This window comes from Chaetodon trifascialis, chromosome 23, assembly GCF_039877785.1.
Source record: "Chaetodon trifascialis isolate fChaTrf1 chromosome 23, fChaTrf1.hap1, whole genome shotgun sequence".
NCBI classification, from domain to species: domain Eukaryota; kingdom Metazoa; phylum Chordata; class Actinopteri; order Chaetodontiformes; family Chaetodontidae; genus Chaetodon; species Chaetodon trifascialis.
The window spans coordinates 12,182,823-12,206,709 of record NC_092078.1 but is presented as its reverse complement, the minus strand read 5'-3'; the positions used below and the strand labels follow the sequence as shown (position 1 = coordinate 12,206,709).

The following is a 23,887-nucleotide window of genomic DNA, read 5'->3' as shown; positions in this document are numbered from 1 at the left end:
ACATGACTAGAATCAAAGGCCCTCACCTGCAACCGAGTGAGAAGAAAAATCATTAAAATGGTTTCAGGCCAAAAGCCTTTGCATAAAATCCAAAAAAACTTTTAGTTTAACACATATTTTCTCCCGGCGTTAAATTCAAAGTTCAGAGTACATTCAAGGAAATTCTTGGCTCGGGTGCTGGTATTTGCAGCAGGTTTGCGAGGAAATATATGAGGAGAGAAACCTAAAATCTGCAGGGATTGAGCTTGTGCGAGGCAGACAAAGCCGCAGCGATGCTCACCGCTCGCCATGGTGACCCGCGTATTTGCTCATGATTAGCACCCCCTGCTGAAAACGGCTGTGCAAATATGATATGTGCATCTGCATGTTTGTTGTTATTCATTTGACCATTAATCCACAATCCAAATTAAACTGGTGGTAAACAGCATTGTGTGGATGTGCGTTTGATTGCTCAGCTGTGGCTGCAGGATCATCCTGTCGCTTAATATGAGCAAAAAGGTGCTTTGGGTCAGGATTGCAGCGACGATAAAGATATCTGTCATATAAATTCAAGAAATTCCACATTTCCTGGGAAGACACAGTAAAAATGTCATCCCAATCTCAAGATGTCTACCTAAGTTGCTGCTGTTTGGCTCTTGCGTTGGCTTATCCGGTGCGGATGTGACCTTTCTGAGTCATTGAAAATGCAGAGTGGCAACAGACAAACTGACCTGCAGAGGAATTAGCCGCTGCTCCTTTCGTCTCCTGCAAACCCAACAGCTTGAACACGCCTGGGCGCTGCCTCACAAAGGCGCTGTGCAGAGGAGGCCTATTAATCTTCCCAAAGCCTCAAAAAGCAGAGGAGCCAGTGTGGGCCCCTGAGTCCGGTGCCTGGGGCCCACAGACAGGGGTTCTTGGCAAGCTCTGCGGGGTCACTCTTGGCCCCCGATCAAATAGGCGGGGGTGGGACAAGGGCACAGGACGGTGTACCTGTGCCCTTTAGCAGATGCCAGGCTGAGGCGTGCTCCGGGGAGAGGTGAGAGGATCAGCCCGGGTGCTGCTGGCCTTCACCGACATCAATCAGGATCTAGGTGCTGTTTCTCCGTCATTACAGAGCAGATAGATGGAGAAAGCAGTGGAGCTTTTCTCACCGGTGTTCAAAGCCCAATGTGGCGCCCCAGAGAATAAACAACACCTGTGGCACCACTTTTGCCTCGACTGTCGTTCTTGTTCAAATCGTCACGTATTTTCACCACCAGTGTGATCTCCTGATGCATGAAGCGATAACACCTGACGGCACGACACAAAACGCATCTGCGTGTAGAGCATTTGCTTATCATTTGCTTATGCTCTGAGTGAATATTGGAGCACAATTGACTTGTTTTGTGTTCAGCATTTGTGGGATCTCAGTAGGACAAAAGTAGAAAAATAGGCTGGTTGCATTGTTTTTTTTTCCTCATGGGATTTGTTGACAACAAGAGAAATACTGAATAACACCAACCTTGTACTTAAAACTTCAAAAACAGGAGAATGTGGATTTAAAATGCCACAAGAGTCGGCGTCTGTGTAGCAGCATTTAACAATAAATGACACACGCTAACACAGACGCACAATACAACATGCTCGATCTCTAGCAGAGAAACATTTTTATGTGTGAAAAGTACAGCAACACCATCTGGACATAATTCACACAGGATGCACAAAACCTCAGAATCCAGGAAAGCAAGCGGCTGAATGAGGGTTATTTCTAATTCTAATGCTGCTGAATAATTTATCACATTTATACAATAATATTGGTTCAAGAGGTTGGTTACATAAAGCTATTTGGCTCATTGTTTCCTAATCAGCAGCATAATAGTAATCTGATTATTTCCAAGCCCTGGTACTGACAAGCATTCTTATGAGGAGACTTCGAGTGTTTCCTACCAGTCCCAGGGGTGCACTTTTGAATGCAACTCTGACCTTTGACCTCTGCGGAGGAGGGTAAAGAGAGCCAGAGTTTCACCTCGGAGATCAAAAAAAGAATCACATTGTTATCTTCATCCATTAACCATTTCAAAGCAATGCAAGAAGGTGTCGCTGTTGGAAATATAGGCAAGGTGCTGCCCTCTTTCTGCATAAATCTGAATTAAAAGAGGGGAGAAGACAGCAACTCTGCGCTCTCAACTAATACATCAGCAGCATGACTGTCCTGGTTTAGTACCTCACTCCCAGGACGTGAACAAAAGTCTCCAGAAAGAAATTTGCTGCAGCCTTTAAACAGTAAAGTTTAAAACGTTTCTCGACGCAAATCAGTGTTTCTCTTTAAATCCAAAACTATAATCAAGTTTCCTGAACCGTTAATCCTCAAACAGCACACAGGAAACATTCCATTTTACTTGATTACCTTCTCGTGGTCCCAAAGCGAAACCATAAAATTATCCTGTTATCGTGTTAAAGCTTCAGCATCCTTCGGCTGGGTCCATTGCCTCTTAAACAAATAGACCTCGCTCGGCCTTTTCAGTGTGTGTAAGGACTTGTCAGAATAGATGTACCCTGCTGTGGCTGCTGCTCTTTTCACCCTGCAGCCTGCGAGGGCCGAACAGAGCTCCACTGTGCCTCAGCGGACATTGAAATTCCCCTGACGTTTGTACAGTGAATTCCATTTCCTTGCCTTTTGATTCATACTTCCCCCCCCCCCCTCCTGTTCTCTTTTTTGCTGTGAAGTACCTTTTTGTCCCCTGTTTGAACTTTGGTGAAGAATTGCTCTGCAAATGGAGGTTAGGGTCAGACAAAATGGGTAAAGTGAAAGACTTGAAAAGGGGGAAAACTTTGAAGAATAATGGCATGCACTGACTGGAGAAATGCATTAAATAAAGTCCCTATAAATGATGGCCACTCCTGTCAAGGCTGTTAGCAGCAGCGGGCTGTTTGTATAAGCACAAATAGGATTTTAGCTCATTCTTAAAGCGCTTTAGAATTTTTCAACCCACAACAACCAGTGATGGGTCTTGAAATATCATGTATGAAGGAAATCATATTGACTATTTTTTCTTATTATACTTCTGCATTAGCTGTAATACTCGATTGCAAGACTGATGGTTGTTGGTCGCCGCAAAATCATCTAATTAGCTCCTTAAAAGGAAGCAAGGGTCAGTATGCAGCATTGGACTGGACACTTCTTTCTTGCTCCTGCACCCAACAGTTCAGCCGCTCGTGTCTCTATAGCAAATCGAAGGTGTCCGTATTGACCGGGGGGGTCAGCTCAGAACAGCTTGTTCTCATCTCTGTGAGGTGCATCTATACTGTATGCGGGGTGTGGATTAGGGGATGAAAGAATGCCACTGACTGTGAAATTGCCTGATTTTTATCAGGGATGTTGGGGAGCAGCTGTGTACAATCCTCTGCCCTAATCCTGGGGCCGGAGAGAGGACCGAGCAAGGAGGGGAGGTGTGTGTGCTTTTGCCTCCGTGTGTGTGTTGCATGCATGCCAAGCTGCATAATGGAGAAGTTCTGAGTGGTTGTGTTTATGCCTGCTCCTTCAGTAGTCTAGTTATCCCTGATAAGTTATCCCCGTGTTTGTACTCTCATGAGTGTTTTCGCAGCAGCGTGGAACCAGCGGTGTCTGTGGGATGCAGGAAGGATTCAGCAGATGACTGAGGCGACAGCTTGGCTTTTCATGTTTCAATTGGTAAAGGCCATTGCCGGTTAAGAGCTGTGTCATAACAATATTATTGATGCGTTGACTGTATAATCCTGTCTCTCCACTATGTGACCAAGCATGCTGCTGGAATGGAGAGGAAGACCAAATCCAACTGGGAAGTTTGACAAGATTTGTACAGAATTTTCAATTCTCGCTGTTTAATAGTCAATGCATAAAAGTGTCTCCAGCAGTGCTGAGGGGAGCCTTAAAGCCGCTCTAATCACATGTTTTATATCACAGCGGGTCAAATGACGATGTGTATTGTGAAAGAGGTCATTCGTAGTGACAAACCCACAGGTAATTATCACCCAGCTCTGCAGCTACCCTCAGATCTACTTAGCATTTTAGCATCTTTCAGCTCTTTCAGCGGCCCTTATCTTGGTTCACCATCACCGCTCTCATCAACCTTGTTTGCAGATGCAACAGTCAGCAAGAAAGAGCTCTGAGAAACACACTGTATGCTTGCTGCCCAGCACCAGACAGCAAACAGGCAAAGCAATCGACCAGGTTAGTTCGTCATGTCAGTAAGGTCGTACGGTGATATAATCATTAATGGTGATTCAATATGATATTTGTTTAAGGCTTGTTCAGCTGCCTCCAAGTGGCCAAAAGTCAATGAACACTCTTTTAAAGAAGGTCATTACTTTTAAGCAATGTTAAAATCAGATCAGACAGTCGACAGTGGAAAGCATTAAAGTATTTTACTAAGTTGCAATCCCACAATGCCGTTCACCATCGCAAGTAAAAATCTTCCACTCACAATCTGACGTGACCTCAGAAAGTGTTAGTTTGGTTTTTAGACTTTGGGTCATTTACATTTCAGAAGTATCATCACAGAGGGTATACAGTGCAGGCTTCTGGAAAACAGTGAATCTTTGATCCCTTGTGATCCCTTTTGATGTAGTTCTGCCCACATATAGAAGCATGTTTGGTGTGGGCGACACATGCCGCTGAAGGCCTCTATGTGCTCGTCTCTCTGCGATTGGGGAATCATTCCTTGTGGCGGCGCTCAGATATTTGCATAAACGATGAATCGAGGCCTATCTCGGTGGCCGTGCCTGACGCACGGACTGAAATATACTCAGCAGGTGACAGGCAAACATATGCCTCAAATGCCATGGGGTCCTGAAGCCGGATCATCTCCAAAGGCTAACTGGCAGGTCTAAGTAGGGACGGCATTAATACATATTATTCACAAAGAGCATGATTGAACAGAAAAATGTGCCCGGCGTGTACCCAGCTGCTTTGTTGGCACACAGCTCAGCCTCTGCCTGGGTTTCAAGACTGAGCTCGGATTTAGCCATGCATTCACTGAATTCCCCATGCAGCTCTTATTCATTCATTCAGGCACAGGCTGAGCTGCACCAACAAACTGGTATCCGTGCGTGTGTGTGTGTGTGTGTGTGTGTGTGTGTGTGTGTGTGTGTGTGTGTGTGTGTGTGTGTGTGTGTGTGTGTGTGTGTGTGTGTGTGAGAAAGAGTGTGTGCATCTGTGCCAATTCCTGAATAGTTTTGTAAATCGCAGCAAATTCTGATTTTTGACAAGTATATACAGTATTATTACTTTGAAAGGGCCTCTTTAAGCTTTATTTATTGAATTATTAGAAGGCTGTTTTTCACACACACATGCCTGCAGTTTGAACAAAGCGATTTTTCCCAGGAAAATGAAGCCTTTGACCTCTAATTTTTACTCTCACTCGCTGTTACAGCACCCCTCTGTGGACATTTCTATTCATCCCAGTGAGCTCAGTTGTAATAGTTGGAACAGCCTTCATTTCATTTCAACCATTTGGACATTTATTTTGACCCGTCCCGGCTGATGCAAACCCACATCAAACATATTTCCTGTTTGCAACCGGGCACAGTGAGAAGCACTCATTGATGTTCTCGCCTGCTGCTGAGTATATTTACTTTCCATTTACATTCATAAACATGTATGGATACATAGCTTGCCCCCCAGCCATCAGGAGGTCAGCAGGTGCTTCTGGGCTCACCAGATGTCTCTGGTTGCTTCACACAGTGAGTGTGATGGATATATTTAGAGATGCACCGCCCTCTAGAGGCAGACATGTGAAGGGGGTTTTGTTGGAACACAGGCCCATGAAAATCTATTCCTCACTTACCATTTTAACCTTTTCAGATGCTGATTTGCTCCAATTTTTGCTGCGTGAACGGCTGATGAACAGAATTTATAACCGTTTTAGAGGCTAAATTAGTGCCAATATAGCCACACTGAATTCAATACATAAGAAACAGGCTTTATTTGAGTGTTTTCAGAATTAACAAGGTAGTAATTTTCATGAGACATTATTAAATTAACATTAAAAAGATATTGAAAGCGATCATTCGCTTTCAAAAGCAACGTTACACATTATCTTATATGTGGTGTTTTTGTTATTGAACAGAATTTACTTCCATAATATCTTAAGAGGCAATAATTAATCAAACATTTGTGATTTCATTTCTTGTTACTTTGAAATAAGAAATGCTCTTAATAACACAATTAACAATATGATTTTAAACAGATTAAACCTGATATCAGTGGTGGAAGAACATAGCCTTTGTTGAGTGATGGAGCCTGTAAATATGGAAAAATGTGACACAATTGATGAGTTTGACAAATCTAAAAATTAAGCTTCATTAATAGCAGAAACCTGGATTCATATTCAGTAATTGCTTTCGGTCTTACCTTCATCGTTTGTCAGCTTTCGAAAAGAAATTTGACTGCAAGACAATTCACAGGGACATTTGTCACTTATCCAATAAATACAACATCATGCAAACTTAATATTAAAACACTTATGCTAACATCTGCCATGCTTTCCTTTGGTAAGCAAAGTAAACTTACATGCTGTCCTTTAAGTGGCTTGCTGTAAAAATCAGACTCCACCGCCTTGCTTCCTCTCCGACTTTCATTCACTGTGAGACCTGGTGGGAAATTATCCAATATGCACAGCTGAACAGAGAATTGTTCAGTAAAGGAAAATAAAAGGCTCCCATTTAGTGCAAGTGAAACTCACTACATCAAAACATGGCACTGGGGATTTGATTAAATAGCACTTCCCGAAGGATTAATTCCCCACTGCTGCAGTCGGGACTGGAGAAACTACAAAGGCATGCAAACACAGGTTTTCTCTGTGCACACTGAGATAAGTTTTTAAAGACTCACTTGGCGTGTGATGAACGATGTTGATTTTATCTGCGGGGGGAGAGAAGTTTCTAAGCCATTTACAGTATACAGTTTAATACAGTCATTTACAAGACGGCTACTTGTTCCAGTGTAACTTTCCCTGCACTGCACGTTATTTATCTTATTGTAAAGCTGCAGGATGGCTGAGCTCTGTGGAGCCTCTCTGTGCTGACAGCAGAGTTTAACCCACACATCCAGGATGGAGGATTATTTACCGTAGACACTGTCATCATCCTCTCTAGTGTTGATGATGCTGGCTCTCATTTGACTCAACTTGTCCTGCAGAGACAAAGATCAGGGCTTTAATATTGGACCGGCATACACAAAACATCCCTTTATTTACAGTTCATGAGATTTCCATAAATTATCTGTGTTATGTTGGAAGTTTTGCGGTTCGGTCATAAATCTTGTGGCACTTTCATAGAGCACTGGAAAACTGCAGTACCACAGTAGTATGAGAGACTGAAGTAATTATTTACTTGCAGTTTTGAGTGTATCATTTTTAATAATATGCAAATACAGGGGTCATTTTTCTGCATAACGAGCACTTACTCACCTTTGATCTGTTAAATATACTGTGAGACTTTTACTTATGTGGGATTTTAAATAGCATAGACATTTACTTCTACTGGGGTATTTTTGCATTACAATCATTGGTACCTCTTATGCCACTGGTCTCACTTTATAGTTGTGGTTTTTGTGACTATAATGCAAGAATTTCTATTTTAGAAAAACATACATTTACTGTAAAAGACTCCTCTTACATGAGTACATATCAACAAAATTTTGACTTTGCACTGGTGTTACTCATGAAATTTAACAATGGTGCAGCTAAAAAGACTGAAGCCATCATCAATTTGATTATTTACAGCTGTGTTTGTCCTACTCTGATGTTTCTGAATGTGATCCATGAAAGAGGTCTATCAGCACACGTGGAAGCTTTTTCTTTTCCTGTCATTCGCTCTCCCACCAGCAGGTGTCCTCAGCTCCTCCTAACACCATTGCCCAATCCCCTGCCTGCACACCTGTGCCTCATTCCCATAATTACCCACCTGGGTCAGATATTGGCCCACTTTACAAATTGGCTTCACGTTAATATGTTCAGAAACACATATGTTAATGCAAATGTTAATATCTTAATAACTCCTGAGACTTTCTTTTTTTAAAAAAAATTGCAGAGGGAGATTTTTTATTTATTTATTTATTTTTTTAAATGGCGCTTGTGTGAACAGGATTTTTTTTGAGACCAAAGGCGGAAAACTTTCAACAAATGTCCCTGTATGTGTGGACCTGAACATCTGTCAGCCATTAAAGGTAGTGAAATCAACACCTGAGTCGTTGGCTGACAAAGACACTGTTGTTGAAGTTGACAATCACCAATTTTTTTTGGCCGTTAAACAGAAGCCTGAAAATGTTCCACCCCTGCAAAATCTCATTTTCCCTTCTTGTACTGTGCAATTCTCTCCCGGTGGGGCCTTCCAAAAAATTTGAGGCTAAACTAATGCTTTCATAATGAATTTTTTTTTTTTTTTTTACTCTAAGGTAGGCGCTTTCTTGTGCCTTCCTGCTCTGTTGTGAGTACATTGCTTTGCAGGTTGGCATGGCAAGAGCAACAGATGGCCGTAGTTTTATTAGCGTTTGGTCCTGCGTGCTGCTTTATTCCAGCAGTGTGATCACAGTGTGCGATAGTCCTACCTGCTGGACGGCATCCACGCCCTTCTGAACCCGCTGCCAGTCTCTAAAGCGCTCCAGGGCCCCGTCCACAGTGAGCGAACCTGCCTTCACCCTCTGCTGGAGCTCAATGAGCTGCTGAAGCCCGTGTATCTGGTTTGCCTCAAAGGTGTCATTGGTGGAGGTGGTTCTGTCTCCGCGCCCACGTGCTGCAATGTACAACAACTCGATAAAAACATACTGCTTTGGTCAGAAAAGAGGAAAACGCCACAATAATCACCACAGGACAAGCTGGGTTTCATATATGATATAAATTAAACTGTTCGTTCCTGCTTTGAAACCCACTCCAGATGGGATTAATAGAGGGGATTGGTTGGTAATGTGATTTTGCCCAGCACATCTGTAATGTCAGTGAGTCGTGAGGTGATGGTGGTAAATAATTTTCTGGGTGACTGTGATGATCTTTGGATCTGTCACTCAATGTCACCAACCAGTACAGCTGAGCAGAAAAACGGCCCTCTATCTCTGTAGGTGTTCGGTGTAGCAGCTCCTCGTCTCTTTCACACTTTAATTTTTGTCTCATCTTCTTGGCGCACAAATGTGTTTAAATGTGCTACCTGCACACATTTTAATGCTTGTTGGTGTGCCCATCACTGCTGCCATGACTTATTTCCCTGCTGTGAACGCTGCCATTTTAAGTCATGTAACAAAACCCAAATGATCCAAGAGTGTCGACGTTAAGTGACATCAGCCAGCAGGTAATTTCAAAAGGCAATCATAAGAGAGAAGTCAGCGAAAAATCACTGGCACAGTAAAAAGTCCTGCTGTTAGGAGTAAAAACGAAATTACACTGCAGATATTAAAGTGATTCTAATCATTCTGTCCAGAAAGGGGAAATACAGGTCCACTTTTGGAGACAGTGCAAGCAGAAATAAATGGCAATTGCCACTCCCCCTCACATTTTGTTATTATTGATAAATGCTCCAAAATTGCAGCGTATGAACAATAAAGCCAAGCTCCAACTAGAGCAGACAGTGATGATGAAAGCCTTTGGCCATTAATGTGCAGATGGAAACTCTCAAGTCTGACAAAATAGGTGGTTAAGATGCATACCATCGTATCAGTGTCCCCAGTTTGATTCCCACTGGGACCTTGGCTGCATGTCATAACCTGTTCTCTTTCCTGTCATATATAGACTTTGAGTTTGAGAGACACGGAGGAGGAATCCTGGCAAAAAGATGCTGTTGGGTGTTTTTGAAGCTTTATCCACTCTCTGATCTGTCTCTTGTGAGTTCTTTCAAATGTGACATGAATTGCTAAACCTTTTTCCAGTGTGACACTCACCTTGTTTAGTGGGAAGTGAGTACAGATCAGCATCGCCCTGCGGCGTCTTCTTCTTCTGGAAGACTGTAAACACAAAGCAGCTTACGATAGCATTATATATTCTAACACTTATTTAATAACCAAAATTACATATAATTTCTTGCTTTTTTTGCCCTCACTGAAAACAGTGTAAGAGCTGATTGCTAAAAATGTTTGTACTCCTGCATTTAAGCCATGGTTCCACAAGATGGCACTGTATCCTTAACTTATAAACACCAAGCCACTAAACGTGAATAGCCAGCAGGGAAAAGAACCTTCAGAGAAATACTAATATAACTGAATCTAAATATCTGTGAAATAACATCTATTCTGCTTTGTCATCTTAGATCTTAAATCTGGGTCTCTCCCTCAAAAAAAGACCCACGCATTCAGTCCTGGGTTGACTTAGACGCCCCTGAATGGTGCTTTTGGTTTGGTCGTGAGCACTCAGAATGAAAGGCTACACTGTTTAGCTGTCAGAGGCGGTGGGGCTGCGGCTGTGTGACCAACGCTGGATTAGAATTCACCCTCCACACCCTGCAAGATAATCCCACCGCTGACTCCTTCCTCCATGACAGCATCTCTCTTTTCCACTTCATGTTCAAACACAGCCTCTCTTCTTCTGCCTTGCTCATAACACCGGCTTTATGGCTTCATTCAAGATGAAACTGCGAGTGGAGTGCCGAGGAGGATCTGTCACATGACTGGCTATTACTTTGCCTCGCTTTGGAGTGCGCACACATTGCTCTCCATGTTTTTCACACAACCAGTAATTCCTCTCTGTAGGATTGAATTTCAATCACATTTCATAGCATTTCAGTCTCATTGAGCTAGAGACATTGTCGCTAACAAAAGAAAACTCCTCATTATTTCCACTTGTGCACTGGTCTCCAAGCTCCTAGCCTAATCCTCCACCAAGCCTCATCTCTCCTCTTACATCTTTCACTGCGGCAGTGGGAGTGAGGAGCAAAATGTGATCCTTGTGTGGTTTGAAGCTCCGCTGTCTCAATGGATGGAAACCTCAAAATCCCTCTCCTTTCTCTCGTGCGCTCTGGGGACAAGGACGATGGAAAACATGTGTAATGACTTATTCTGGATGACTTGGCCTCGGTCTGGCCAAGATTGGTTGCAGATGGCAGCCCAGTAGTTCCCTCTCTGTTAGTGAGGGGATGGTTGGGATGCAGGGAGTTCAGTGGTGCACTCAATTTCTTTTTTGCTATGTAAGTCCCACTGGGCAGAGAGTTGGTTTACTGGATGTAAGCAAGCTCAATAAAAAGCTGTATAATGGGGAGAGGGTGCACAGTTATTATCATTTTTGTGTGTTTTGAATGCACAAGTGGTAGTTAGTGGGGGCCCAGTGTAACATTAGCTGTGAGAGAAACAATTAATTGAGGATCCATGTGTGCATGTTTGCACTTGCACAATGAAACAGAGAAGTCGCAGCTGTTTTAATGATTTATAAGCCTTAATAATACCAGTCACTTTTGGATGTTTCATCTTCATGAAATATTCACGTTGCTGAAATTGAACAGTTAGGGACTGTGGGCTCTTGATGCAGGCAAATGGGTCTTTCTCTTTCTTGGTTTTTGTTTGTTTTGCAGCGGGGAGCAACCATGTTCTTGTGGTTTATGGGATCAAAACAAACTGCATCGCAAAATAAAAAAGCCTCTCCGCTCTATTCAGCAGCACTCCACTGACAAAGGCAATGCACATTCCAGGCACTTCCTCCCTCCCACATTAACTCCCAAACTCCCCTTCACATATTGTGTATAACTCAGTGTTGTTTCTACTCCAAAGAGCTCCATCGCAGCTGAGATTTGTGGAAGAGAAAAGGGGGCAAAGGTTGCAACAAAAGAGTAACTGGTTATTGTGAGTTACCTTTGGCGATATAAGGGGTTCTGTCCTCCTTCACCTGGGTGCTCTCAGGCCGAGGTGTGGGTGCTGGTGGGCGATTGGCTATAGCCACTGCTTTAGTTGAGTTCAGGATAGTGTCATACTCGTCATTCACTCCCAGTGGTGCATAGATGTCCTCCTCCTCCTCCTCCTCCTCCTCTCCATCCTCTCCTTCTTGCTCTTTGTGTGCATCTGTGGTGGAGGGAGTGCCTAATGCACAAAGTGTTTACTGCACTATTGCCTGAGTGTCATGATGAAGTTCTGCATGCTGTCATTTCATAGCTAATCGGAAGCAATGCTACATAGTGCGCCCATCAGCGAGGGGAAAATATTCAGTGGTCGGAAATGAACAGCAACCCGGCATAATGATGCACTGGAAAAAAAAAACAATTCCATTACCGGCTTTCCTTTGTCCTCCTTCCACTTCTCATCAGTCCTACACTCACCTGCGGTGCACATCATTTCGTACACGCTGGCATCACCATTGTCCTCGCTGGAGTTGAACACTTTCTGCAACAACAGAGCATGAAGAGATGCATTTTATGGCTCATCCAAATCACAAAGAAACAGCTCAACAGAAGCAATTTAGAACTCAGGGAAATAAATGTCTAATCTGTTATGCTGAGGGCTGTCGTTTGCTATGTAAGAATGGATTTTTTTTGTCTCAGTACTCATACATGTTTGACAAAAACCCAACACAATGCTGGCTTGTGATTTTGTTAAGAATGTGACTCTCTCCTTGGCTTCCTCACTACGTCCTTCCTGTCAGCTCATTTTCTCACCTGTATCCTCCTTCCAAGGCGCAATGATGAAACATAAAAGCTAAGATGTTTATCCACTTTCTAAGCTCTCTCACACTATATAGGCTGATATCTGCCTCCATGCTTAAATATTCAGTGTTTTCATGCCAGATGTGACAAATGTCCAGATTATTAAATGAGGTTTCTCGCTGCATCTGTTAGGACTTCATTTGCGGAAAAGGCAATTTCAGGGCTGCGACGGGAACTAGAGAGGTGTGCTGAAACACTCCCTGCTGGCTAACAGAAAGCAGTTTTCCCTCTGACAGCAACGCTGCTGCAGAGTCGGGCCTATTTGCTAATAGCATGCTGAGGGACAGACAGGGGTATGATCAGGGTAATTATGAAATCAGACAATCTTCCCCTTTCAGTCCAAACATATCATTTAGTGAGCAATTCAAGACCCTTGGGTTGATATTTAGACTGCATCTACTATTAGACTGAGATACGGATATTAATTTACTGCCACATTTCAACTTCTGATGGAGATGTGAGGAACTGAAGGGTTGCATTCAGTTTGAAATAACTCAGTGAAAAGCTGCTCTCTCTGAGTATTTATTTTGACAGAGAACCCAGAAAGAAAAGGGATTTGCACTAACCACTGTATTTATTTTAAATCAAATAAACTGGTTTTTTGTTTTTTTTTTGCTTTTTATGAAAACAGCTGCTGAGCTGTGTTGTAGGCTTTGCTTATGATGATGCTCTCAGATTCAATTTGAATCCTTTGCCAGTTTAAAAGGATATATTCAGAAAATCCCACAATAAAAACATACTGTAATATGGAATATATGAGATACAGCTCACTTTGATCAAGATATCCTCCATATCACCTGCCACGCTCTCTGTGCGGTTTCCAAGCAACAAAGCCACTCATGACTCAATTACAGTATTACACTGTTCCTAGTACTGCAAATTACTTATTGGCTGCCATGAATGCATGACTTAACAGTGGAGGTCCATAACAGGCCCAACAGGTAGAAAGGACGGGTTAATTACCACCGCAGCTTGAACATTGAGTTATAATAGTTGGATGCTGTGCTTAAGCACTGAGTGGTATTTTCAGAGGTAATTTCTGGACAGGGGAGGGGGTATTTATTTACTAACCACAAACGCTAAATTATTTTACAGATGTCTGAAACTGCAGGAGCTCCGGGCATTCCAGACAAATTCAGTTTCTCTGCCGCAATCCAAGCAGCAGTGCTTCAGACAAAACAGCAGGCATGATTTTGTTAGAGGGAGAATAAATCTCAAGTAAACCCACTTTAGGATAAGGAGCGTAAATCTGTTTTCAGCAGCTGAAATGGTCAGTTCACAGGCTGGCAAGTCTCGGCTCTTAGCGCCAGCATGCTGGCTGTTTTTTGACATAGCGGTTTCAGGATAAGAGCGCTTGATGCATGGCAGATTGCAGAGTGTAACGCTGAACCCATCACTTAAGTGCCGTGCACGCAAAATCTGTCCAATTTACTTTTTGGCATGAGAAAATAAGTGGTCAGCTCAGCAGCCAAAGAAACACTTCACACTTCTGTAAAACTATATATATTCTGCAAAGTCTTATCTTCATGGTTTTCTTTTGACACAAAGCCAAACATATATTATAGTTAGCTATTATATCAAGACTAAGAATCGACCGCCATGCTAGCATCACTGTGGGGCTACGCTTAAAAACTGCGGTGCTTTGAGCTGAATGCTAACGACAGCATGCTAATATTTAGCAGGTATAATGTTTTATGATGCTGCTGACTAACAGGCCAGCATTTCCTAATTAGCACTGAACACAAAGCGCAGCTGATCCACGAACGTCAACCTTATGGTGGCACTAGAGGAAAAGTGTGGAGGATTAATCATCTGAGAACCATGAATGTCTGGATAAAAACAATAGTATGACAATCCATCTGGTGTTGATGACGTATTTTACTGCATAAGCAAAGGCTTTGCCCTGCTGGTGGCACTAGATAAGAAGTTAGGGGATTACTGCAGTCAGTGGGCTTCATCTTCTGGGGCCCATGAATATCTTTTAATGGCAAATCCAGTCTGGACTAAAGTGTTGGTGTGACATTGCTATCCCTCAGGGGATGCTAACATCGCTAAAAACTGACTCAAGGTGGTTGGTTAGATGTAAAAAGTTCCAGACCTGCTATACACATGTTACATCCAATATAACCTGAAGGATGAAAACAGTATTTTGAGAATGAGGGTGACTGTTATCATTCAAATGCTAAGCAAATCTCAGGAGTTTGTGGATAATGATTGCGCAGTTACTGACCAAACACACACAACATGCAAAATAAGGTCAGTGGAATCAACAAATCCCTGGAATCGAGTGTAGGATGTCACCTCATTTGTTTCCCCTGCATTTGGATACGAGTGTATTGTACACAAACACAGCACATAAATATGTCTTTGTAGTCGTCGGAGGACCAAGCTGATTTGTATTTATCGAGCTCTGCTCTACTTCTGAAAGCACGCAGTGAAATCTTGGTCGGAGCACAGAGTCCATCTAAATGCCAAGTGACACTCAGCCAAATTTGTGACCCACTATTAAAATATTAAGTAAGGACAACGCGTGTTTGTGTTAGTCATTACCATGAGCAGGCACAATATTGCAGTCTGAGGACATAAACATCATAGGTAATTGTAGAGCTTTTTCTATATTTGTATTCTAGTTATGCTCTCCCTGAATAATTCAGCTTTCCCCTCTGGAGCAGTTCACAGCTAATTAACAAAGAAGTGTGGTGCCAGGGCAGGCTAGTGGATCTGACGCAGGCCCTGTGAGTGATTCAGCCTGTGTATGAAGCAGGGGACAGATCCATCTAGGGTTTATTGACAGAGCGCTGCTGCCCTGACACCCACATCACTGATGCATCATGGGTTGATTAATTGGAGGTGGGGGAATCGCTGCAGAGGAGTTAATGAAACTGCCGTGCAGAAGAAGGAGCAAGAACAAAAACCCACCCCACAATGCTGACTTTCTCAAAATGCACCACACAGGCAAGATATGTGTTGTTTTAGCTGTCAAGATCAATTTTAATTAACCCTCCAAGAAATGCAGTGACGAGTGTGTTTGTTATGTTACATCTACAGGCTTGTTGAGGTCCCTGCGGGGAGACCTCTGTTTGGCTCTACTGCTCCCCTGTTGGCTCAGCTGACTCACTACAGGCTCGCAGCGAGCACTCGCAAGAGCTATCTGATCAAATCTTGCTCCATCTGCAGTCACTCTCAATTAGCAGTGTTGCTAGGGGGATAAACAAATTTGCAACAGCTGTTGGAGTGTCTAAATTTCCCTGGAGGGCGAATTCTCTATAGGTTGAACCATCAGAGCCATCAAAGAAGGTAAAAAGTTGTCAGTATTAGAAGGAAAATGGGAGATTTCTACATGAATGAGCATGCTGCCTGTTGCAAACTGATGTAACACATAAGGTATTGAAACAGCCAATATAAGCTTTAAATGTCAAGGTTTTGACTCATTCGTCTCTGAGATTTCTGCCTCCACCCCAGCACAGTGGAGATGAATGGAGGTTTGTTTGTGCTCACCACACAGAAAAAGTACATTGAAAAAAAGTCAATAGCAACATGTCTTTTCAGAATCACTGTCCAGTGGTTTCAAAGCAACAAAGCGCATTTACTCTTTATTTCAAGGTACCTGTACATGAAAATTTCATTTACATGATACTTGTGGCACTTTTAACTTTTTATGACATACGAGGTGTAGTTACTTTTTACTTTGTAGAACAAGATTGTATATACAAACATATGATTAGCATATAAATATGATGTATTGCTAGAGAAGCGACTATTCGACAGTATATAAAGTAGTTAAAATTAGTTTCACATTAGAAATGTTGCTTTTCTGTTAATGCATCAGAAATAATAATCCAGTAACATAATGCATACATAATAATATAGTACCTAACCATGTTTTGCTGCATGCAGTACTTCTATAGGCTACTTTTACTGAAGTAAAATTTTGATAGAGGACTTTTTACTTTTTTTTTTTACATTTTGTTTTTACACTGTGGTATTGCTACTTTTTCTGTGCTTTTTTTTTTTTTTGCTTTCTTTCCAAGACTTAGATAAGAGGACTGATGCCACTTTCAGGTCTGTACAGTGAATATGAAACTACCACCTGCAGCTGATTATCTAAGTTTAACAGAAAGACTGGATGCAGCAGGAAACAGCTTACCCGGCACTGTCCAAAGATAACAAACCTGCCTGGCAGCACCTCTTAGCTCACTGATTAACATGTTATATCTGGTTTATTTAATCCATATAGAAAGCGAAGAGTAAAAACAAAAAATCAGTTGTTTAATAGGTGCCAGACTATTTCCTGGCTGGGAACAGTGACTTCCTTGAGTCTCCACTGGTTGCCTGGTGACCTCACATCAACATCGAAACAGGAAGCTGCTGCACAGACACAGGCTAGCTGTTTCCCGGTTCCCACTCTTTATGCTAATCTAAACTAACCAGCTGTTGGTGCCAGCGCCATATTCATTGTAGAGATATGACAGTCTGCTCATCTTATTATCAATAGCATTATCAATAATTGAGAAAAACAGTTTTTTGGGGGGAATTTGCATGAACCAAATTGTGTTTTGCAATTTCAATGGCTTTAACATTTGCTTAAGCGTTTGCAGAACACATTGGAAACGATTTGGTGCTGTCAGCCTGCCATCTTGGCTATATCACTGGATGCACCATGTCTTTTTGATAATGATAATGTCCTCACCAGCTAATGAAATTAGCATTGGAAAAAACATTACGATGCTAATGTCCTTCAGGTTTATCAAATAAAGGGATGTGCATGCATGTGAGAGATCTATTAAATGTGGACTGCAGCAAACGTGCTGCCCTTGTGTTACTATATCTACACAGTGAAATGGGAAGTTGAGCATGAAGAGGCTTTTCATATTAACATGGGGAAATGGCAGCCATTAGGCAAGAAAATCTCCATATTAGTGGCTGCGTTAATTGTCTGAATGTATGCAGACGACCTGCGCTGTGAGCCACTATGCATGCATGAACAAACACAGCCTTTCTAGTCTCTGTGGGGGTGTTTCCATCAGGAGTCTTGTAGACCAAACATAATATTCAGGACGAGAGGAGGGGGGTTACATCAATCCACTGCCATGAGCTGGATGAAAAGACACCAGCTAGTAGGGAGTGAGGTCGCCCCTGATATACAGGTCAGTCTCCCTGCACTCCACCCTCCTATCCCCTCCATTCTGTTCATTATTGATAAAGCACCACTCACTCAAAGCCTTTATGCTGGGTTGGTGGTAGTAAGAGCATTCCTGAGTGCTGCACTGCATTCCCTGGCCCTGAGATCTCAAGAGCGAAGGTGAACTGTGGTGTTTTCCTCAGCTGTGAGTAGGTAACTGAAAACTATGGAGATCCATTTAGGTGACATCACATCCAGCCACCTCTGGATAGACAAATAATGTCACTGGGTGGTTTTAATTAGCTCACAAATCACTGAACGTGAGAAGCTGTCATCAGATATTGGCATGTTGAGAAATGTCTTCATTGCGTGGAGGATCAATAAAGCTAAAACAATATTTTCTAGCGAGGAAGAATTACAACTGGAGCAAGGTGGAAATGATCAACACTGTAGATAGGGTGAGAGTGCACAGAGTTAATGAGGAGTTAGTTACCAGTGTTTCCTTCAATAAGACGTGAAGCTCTGTATGGCCGTGACTCTTGGCGATCTCAGTGGGAGTCTGTCCATGGCGATTGGCGGTGCGCAGTGCTCGCTCAGCACCTGGACACTGCAGGAGCAGGCTGGAGACACTCTTGAATCCATACTGGGCAGCAAAGTGGAGGAGGGATGGTACATCTGCATGGTGGAGCTCTGATGAGGATAATTGCCAATAGGTGATAAGGTGGGAGAAGAAATTGACCTGACCAACAAAGTCCTGTTAGGCCTGAAAATGAGCACCTGTATATTTGTACAAATAATTATCCTTGACAGTACAGATTACACCATTTATATTACTTCCTTTACAGGTGATAACTTGAAATTGACCCGATGCAATGTGAGCAATCTAACACAATCAGGAGAGGCTTGGAGGCCTTTATTGACTAGTTTGTCATGGGAACATTTCCCTGTGCCCTTTTTAGCAGAGTTAAGGATCAATCTCAGTAGCTGATGAAGCCATCAATCTGCCACATAATGAGCCAAAGAATAATGGAGGGCTTCCTGACATGGTGGATAATGTGCATCATGCAACAGGAATGCATTCCAACTGTGAGAAGTATGTTCAATCCACACTGTTGCATAAAGGCATGCTGAGAGAGAAACGGGTGAAATTAAGGGACAGATTGTTGTGCTAATACAGTTGCATAAATGCTGGTGATGTCTTGTCTTGAAATAATGAATCATTTCAATTAATCATCACCTGTTACAGCAATGGCATGCTGTTTACTGGTAAATCTGCAGTAACTGAAGTGTTTTCCACACAATTCAGGCCTGTGTTTTTGGGTATACCTCCATACTGCAATTAAATACTTTACAGTACAAACAGTCAGCAAATGTGTAAATGTTTGCGATGCTTATCCCCGAGAGTTCAACTACTATTTAAAGAAAGTTGTACCAGGTTGGGTATGATTACTCAGCAGATGGTTTTCAGTGCAGAGTTATGAGTAAGCAGTTGTACAGTGCTGCACCTCTTTCAGGTGTGTTTTCACACTGCAGTCCCTGAAAGCCTCCGGTGGGCATCCCCTCCAACAGCATAGAGGACAGCTTCTGATCCAGCTTCTCCACAGAGGACTCCTGGAGAGCCTGAAATACAGAGAGACAGACGAATCACAAGCAGGCCGCATTTTGTAATATTTTTTTTTAAGGCGAGGCTGCAAAGAAAAAAACATTCACTGAAATTTGATTTTGGTGAAAACACAAAAGCAGAGCCTAAAATCACAGTGTTTTGAGCATGTGGTGAAATACAGCCTACAGACGCACAGCACAGATGCCAGGCTGAATAAGACTCCAGTCATGACCTGTTCAGACCTTTAGTTTGAAACCATCTTGGCAAATCCTTCTTTTGGCTTTGCTCAACTTTGCCTCTTCAGCAAAAGAGACCTAATCAGATCAAGTGGTCATGGCCAGAAGAGGGCTGAAACCTGCCATCCCTTCATTTCCAGAGAGGAGACAGTAAACAGTGACGCGCATCAACATCAGCAGAAATAAGCTGATTCAATTTATCTTCTGTTTTTCCGCCTCTTTCTAATAGCTTGAAGTGGATCGATTATAAGCAGTGGTTTGGGGCGGCGATTGACTAATTTCTGTAACTGGGTTATGTAATGATGAGTCACTAAGTAACATAACACATTCAAAGTGCATCAGGAGAGTTACTTTTATTGAAGAGAGAGAGACAGAATAGCACAGAATTCAAATGTGTTTCCTACATTACTAAATGAATGACTGAATGACTCAACTTTGGAAATATTAATCTACATTTTGATTACAATGTCGCTGTTGAAAAGTGTGGCTGAGTTGCCAGCCAGTCTGCAACTGCAGTTCCAACTATTTAAAACCCCTACTATCTCCTTTTAAAGGGGTCCATTTGGTATAACAGATTAAAGAAAGAATGATCAGAATTAAGGCAGCTGAGGCCGAGATGTTCTAACTTTTAGTCCCTGATATGGATAAAGCTCAAAAAACACTCAAGCCTACATATCCCATCATGCAACTCAATACATTCTATTTATTAGACCCTCCCTGCCTGGTAAATACCCACAGTTTTAGGCTCCATACCCCCAATTTTCACTGCTAAGAGTGAATTGTATAAAAAGTGGAACTGTGGAATTTCTCATGTAATCATAACACACCAGCTCGAATGTGGATGTTCTTTAAAGGGAAAGAGCCCTTTAATGGCTTTACCTGACACATGAACTCTACAGGGTCTGCTGCCCTCGCCAGAAGGCAGGTTATTTCCTCCATGTTGCTGTAGTACTGCAGCTGTGCCTTGCTCAGTGGCACTCCATTGCTATACACAGTCACTCTTACATTCCCTGCTGGAAAATCTGCAACAGAAAAAGTACTGCACACTGGCTGGGCTCAAAGAATATTGCTGTTGTTATTGTATTTTCTTAATCACATGTTTATTATTTCTTGGTCTTTTGTTCACCTGGTGCATTGATGCACAGGATCCGCTCGTTCCAGCGGATGGCCTTCATTCTCAGCGCCTGAGTCTCACCGGTGAACTCAACCTCAGCATCGCTGTCAGCCGCCTCGTTTTTCAAAAGAATGAACAGCTCCATAGAGCTCTTCCAAACAGACAGCACAGTGAACTGCAGCGTAATAAATGCCGCTTTATGGAAAAAAAACAGAAATGACTTACTACTGACTAGATGAGTGGCTCACCCCGCATGGAACTCTGGAAGGAACGACCACGACGTTAGATCTGACACCGTGAGCTCCAGTTGACTGCATTTGTTCCGCCTTTTGCTCTGCTCCTGATACTTTACGTGCCACTGAGTTGACATTTGCTGCTGAGGCTGACACCCCTACAAGAGATGGGACAAAGAAGCGCGTGCTGAATTATGCACCAGTGATGTTTACACAATGGGTTTCAGAAACAGCAGGCGCATTTTTAGTCATGCTAGAGACGTGGCTTTATGTCCGTCACTTGGTTTGTCACTCTTGTCCAGACTGAAATATCTCGGCTACCAAAAGATGCATTGCCATGAAAGTTTATGCAGACATTCATGGTGTCCAGAGAGTCCCACTGATTTGGTAATCCTTTCACCTTTCCTTTAGCAACACCTCTATGTTCTCATTTGGATTTGATTGCAATGTCTAAACAGTTAACAGCTATCAAACTGCTGTTAGCACACCTTTAGCTCAACACACCACTGTACATCAGTAGCCTCACAGAGGGGCTAGCATGGCTGGAAGTAATCTTTGTCTCATCTAAAACCAAATAAGGTTAAATTGCATTAAGCTCTGGACTATTCTGACATTACAAGTGATTCAAATAGAAAATAGGCCTAAAAAATATCCTTCATTTCCATTAGTAGTGACTCACTAGAGAAACCAATCATGAAGTGCATATGAGGAATACACTGAAACTCGTCAAGCACCTACATGTCTGTTGCCTGTGTGCTAACAAACAAACAACATCATCCTGTATGAACAGGGAAGGCACTTATGGGTTAAAATGTAACTGTTCGTGGGATCCTGGCTTGAGCCACTTCACTGTATCAGTGCAATGAAGTGATGCAGAGTGCACTTGAATTTGCATGGCTCGCGCTGAGTAGTCAGCGGTGGCCAAAGAGGAAAGACTGGCTATTTGCATCACTTGTTCCTCCTGCACACACACACCTGTTTAAATACAAGCCCCCTCCTCCGCTTATGAATTCATACAAATGGTGCAATTAGGAAAAACAGGGAAGGAGGCACAGAATAATTGGCGGGGCAGATGAGGACATGCAAGAGATACACACAGTTTCACCAAAGATGGCAGCTGGTGCTAAAAAATATTGGATGTCAATCTTCAACGCACACAATTCTCAGGAAAAAAGTCGGTAAACAGGTTTCCAAGCGGCTGCTCAGTCGCTCTCACAAATAATGAGCATTCTTCCCTCCTTGTATTTATGGCAGGGGAACTGCAAGACCATGTGAAATTTTTCCTGAAGGAAGGGCATGTTGAAGAGGGTGATTGTGCTCTGGGTTTGCAAGACCGGGATGCACACTGTGACTAAATGTCAGTCTGTTCAACTGACCTGCATTAAGATATGTGATAATGGTGCTAAATAGGCACAGAGACATGTTGCTTTGTCTACAATTGTGAATTAATTCTATCATTATATTGAGTTTCAGTTGGTATTTCTGACACGTGTTCGAAAAAGATTGCAGTCTTTGAGCTTCTTACATTTAAAAGATATTAAGTATAAGCACAAAATATCAGATTCAGGATCAGGATCAAAGATCAGGGCTTTGGGGAAACTGAGGTTGGGTGGAAGCTGGTGGAATCATGTGTAGCAGCATTTATCTTGCACGTTTACCTTCCTTTTAATAATACATAACATCTGGTATACTTAGTCATATACAGCAAAAATTCCCTCATATGGAGCTCAAGACAAAATGTTATCAATAGGTGGTCAGTGATTTTGGATCACCAAAAAAGTCCCATAAAAAAACAAAAAAAACAAAACAACGCCATACCTTTTTTCACAATATCAGTCACAGTGGACAGGTACTCATGAGCATCCTGTTCGCTGGATATCTGCAGGCACTCGTCGCCGTTCAGGGGCACCAGCTCCAGCAGCGGGGTCAGACTCTCCACCCCACACAGCAGCACAACCACATGAGCCGCAGGACTCAGTACACGGGCCAGGAAGAAGCGCCGCATCTGGCACAGACCCTCCAGCATACCCTTGGAAAGGATCAGGAGCTTGCAGGTATACTGGGCCAGCCTGAGGAAGTCATCCCGCCGACTGGACGCTGTGGCAATGTCATAACAGCAGATCCCAGCCTCTGAGATGTGACCGCTGAAGACTGAATGCAGGTAGGTGGCCCATTGCTCAGCCTCTGTCTCATAGATGATTAACAGCTCCTCAGCTATAAGAAAAAGGCATTTTTTGTTAAAAAGAATCTGTCTGACTTCAGTGGTTAGTATTCTATTGAAAAAGCATCATATCCCTCAACCTTAACTATATATTTAGGCTGCATAACATACATTTATAGCCAAAGAAATGTTTCTGCAACTGAAATAACATTGACATATGCAAAAACAACCAAAACCAATATTGCCAATATTAACCTAAATGTTGCCCTGAGCGTTGAAAAAAGCCATAAATCAGCAAGACTCACATATTAAAGCTATTTATCATTTTCATTAGCCCCGTGAAAAGTTATGTAATAATGAGTTAATGAATAAATAATGCCAAGCCACAGCTTACCTGTCTGGCTCATAGCTATAGTTCTGTTTGTCTGCAGGTCTTACTTCACAGTGACAAGGAAAACAGCGCTGCTATTGTCAGGAGGAGCTAAGATAAGAGAGCGTTTCCTGCTGCACTAAAGTGAACAAACGAGACCATTTTTTTAAGCGGACATAAAGCCCCTGTTCCCTGCCCTGGTGACAAGGAATGAGGATATGGATATGAGGTTCTGTTTTTTTGAAAAGAACTTCACCACAGCATTAGTTCAGTGGTAGCAAATTCAAGTAATTTGGTCTGTGGAAATAAATGTGCTGCATTTTAATGCAGTGGAAATTTCCCATAAATGTTTATAAGATTTGGAAATGGACAAATTTAGATTTGCTGTCAACATGTTACTGGTACACAGACGACTAAACCTGATATGCAAAGTGGGTAATTA

The 23,887-nt window shown here is 42.5% G+C and overlaps 1 protein-coding gene across 1 annotated transcript; it reads right to left on the bottom strand.

Moving 5' to 3' along the window:
• Positions 1-5,899: 5,899 nt before the first annotated feature.
• LOC139351097 (B-cell scaffold protein with ankyrin repeats-like) lies at positions 5,900-23,496 on the bottom strand. Its single transcript, XM_070992777.1, has 16 exons — positions 23,470-23,496; positions 22,733-23,128; positions 20,930-21,072; positions 20,694-20,832; positions 20,447-20,589; positions 19,234-19,348; positions 18,222-18,418; positions 12,223-12,286; positions 11,762-11,986; positions 9,866-9,928; positions 8,546-8,730; positions 7,066-7,129; positions 6,830-6,859; positions 6,509-6,588; positions 6,350-6,384; positions 5,900-6,238 (listed from the first exon to the last, which is right to left on the bottom strand). The coding sequence occupies exons 1-15, from the start codon at positions 23,480-23,482 to the stop codon at positions 6,352-6,354; spliced, it is 1,890 nt and encodes a 629-aa protein (XP_070848878.1). The 5' UTR covers positions 23,483-23,496; the 3' UTR covers positions 5,900-6,238; positions 6,350-6,351.
• Between the last annotated feature and the right edge of the window lie 391 nt (positions 23,497-23,887).

Excerpts from the sequence above, each read along its gene's own strand:
- LOC139351097 (XM_070992777.1), bottom strand. Across the intron at positions 18,419-19,233 it reads TGAAAACACACCTGAAAGAG|AGCTCCACCATGCAGATGTA; the intron begins GTGCAGCACTGT and ends TATCCTCATCAG. Across the intron at positions 8,731-9,865 it reads CTCACTTCCCACTAAACAAG|CACGTGGGCGCGGAGACAGA; the intron begins GTGAGTGTCACA and ends TGTACATTGCAG.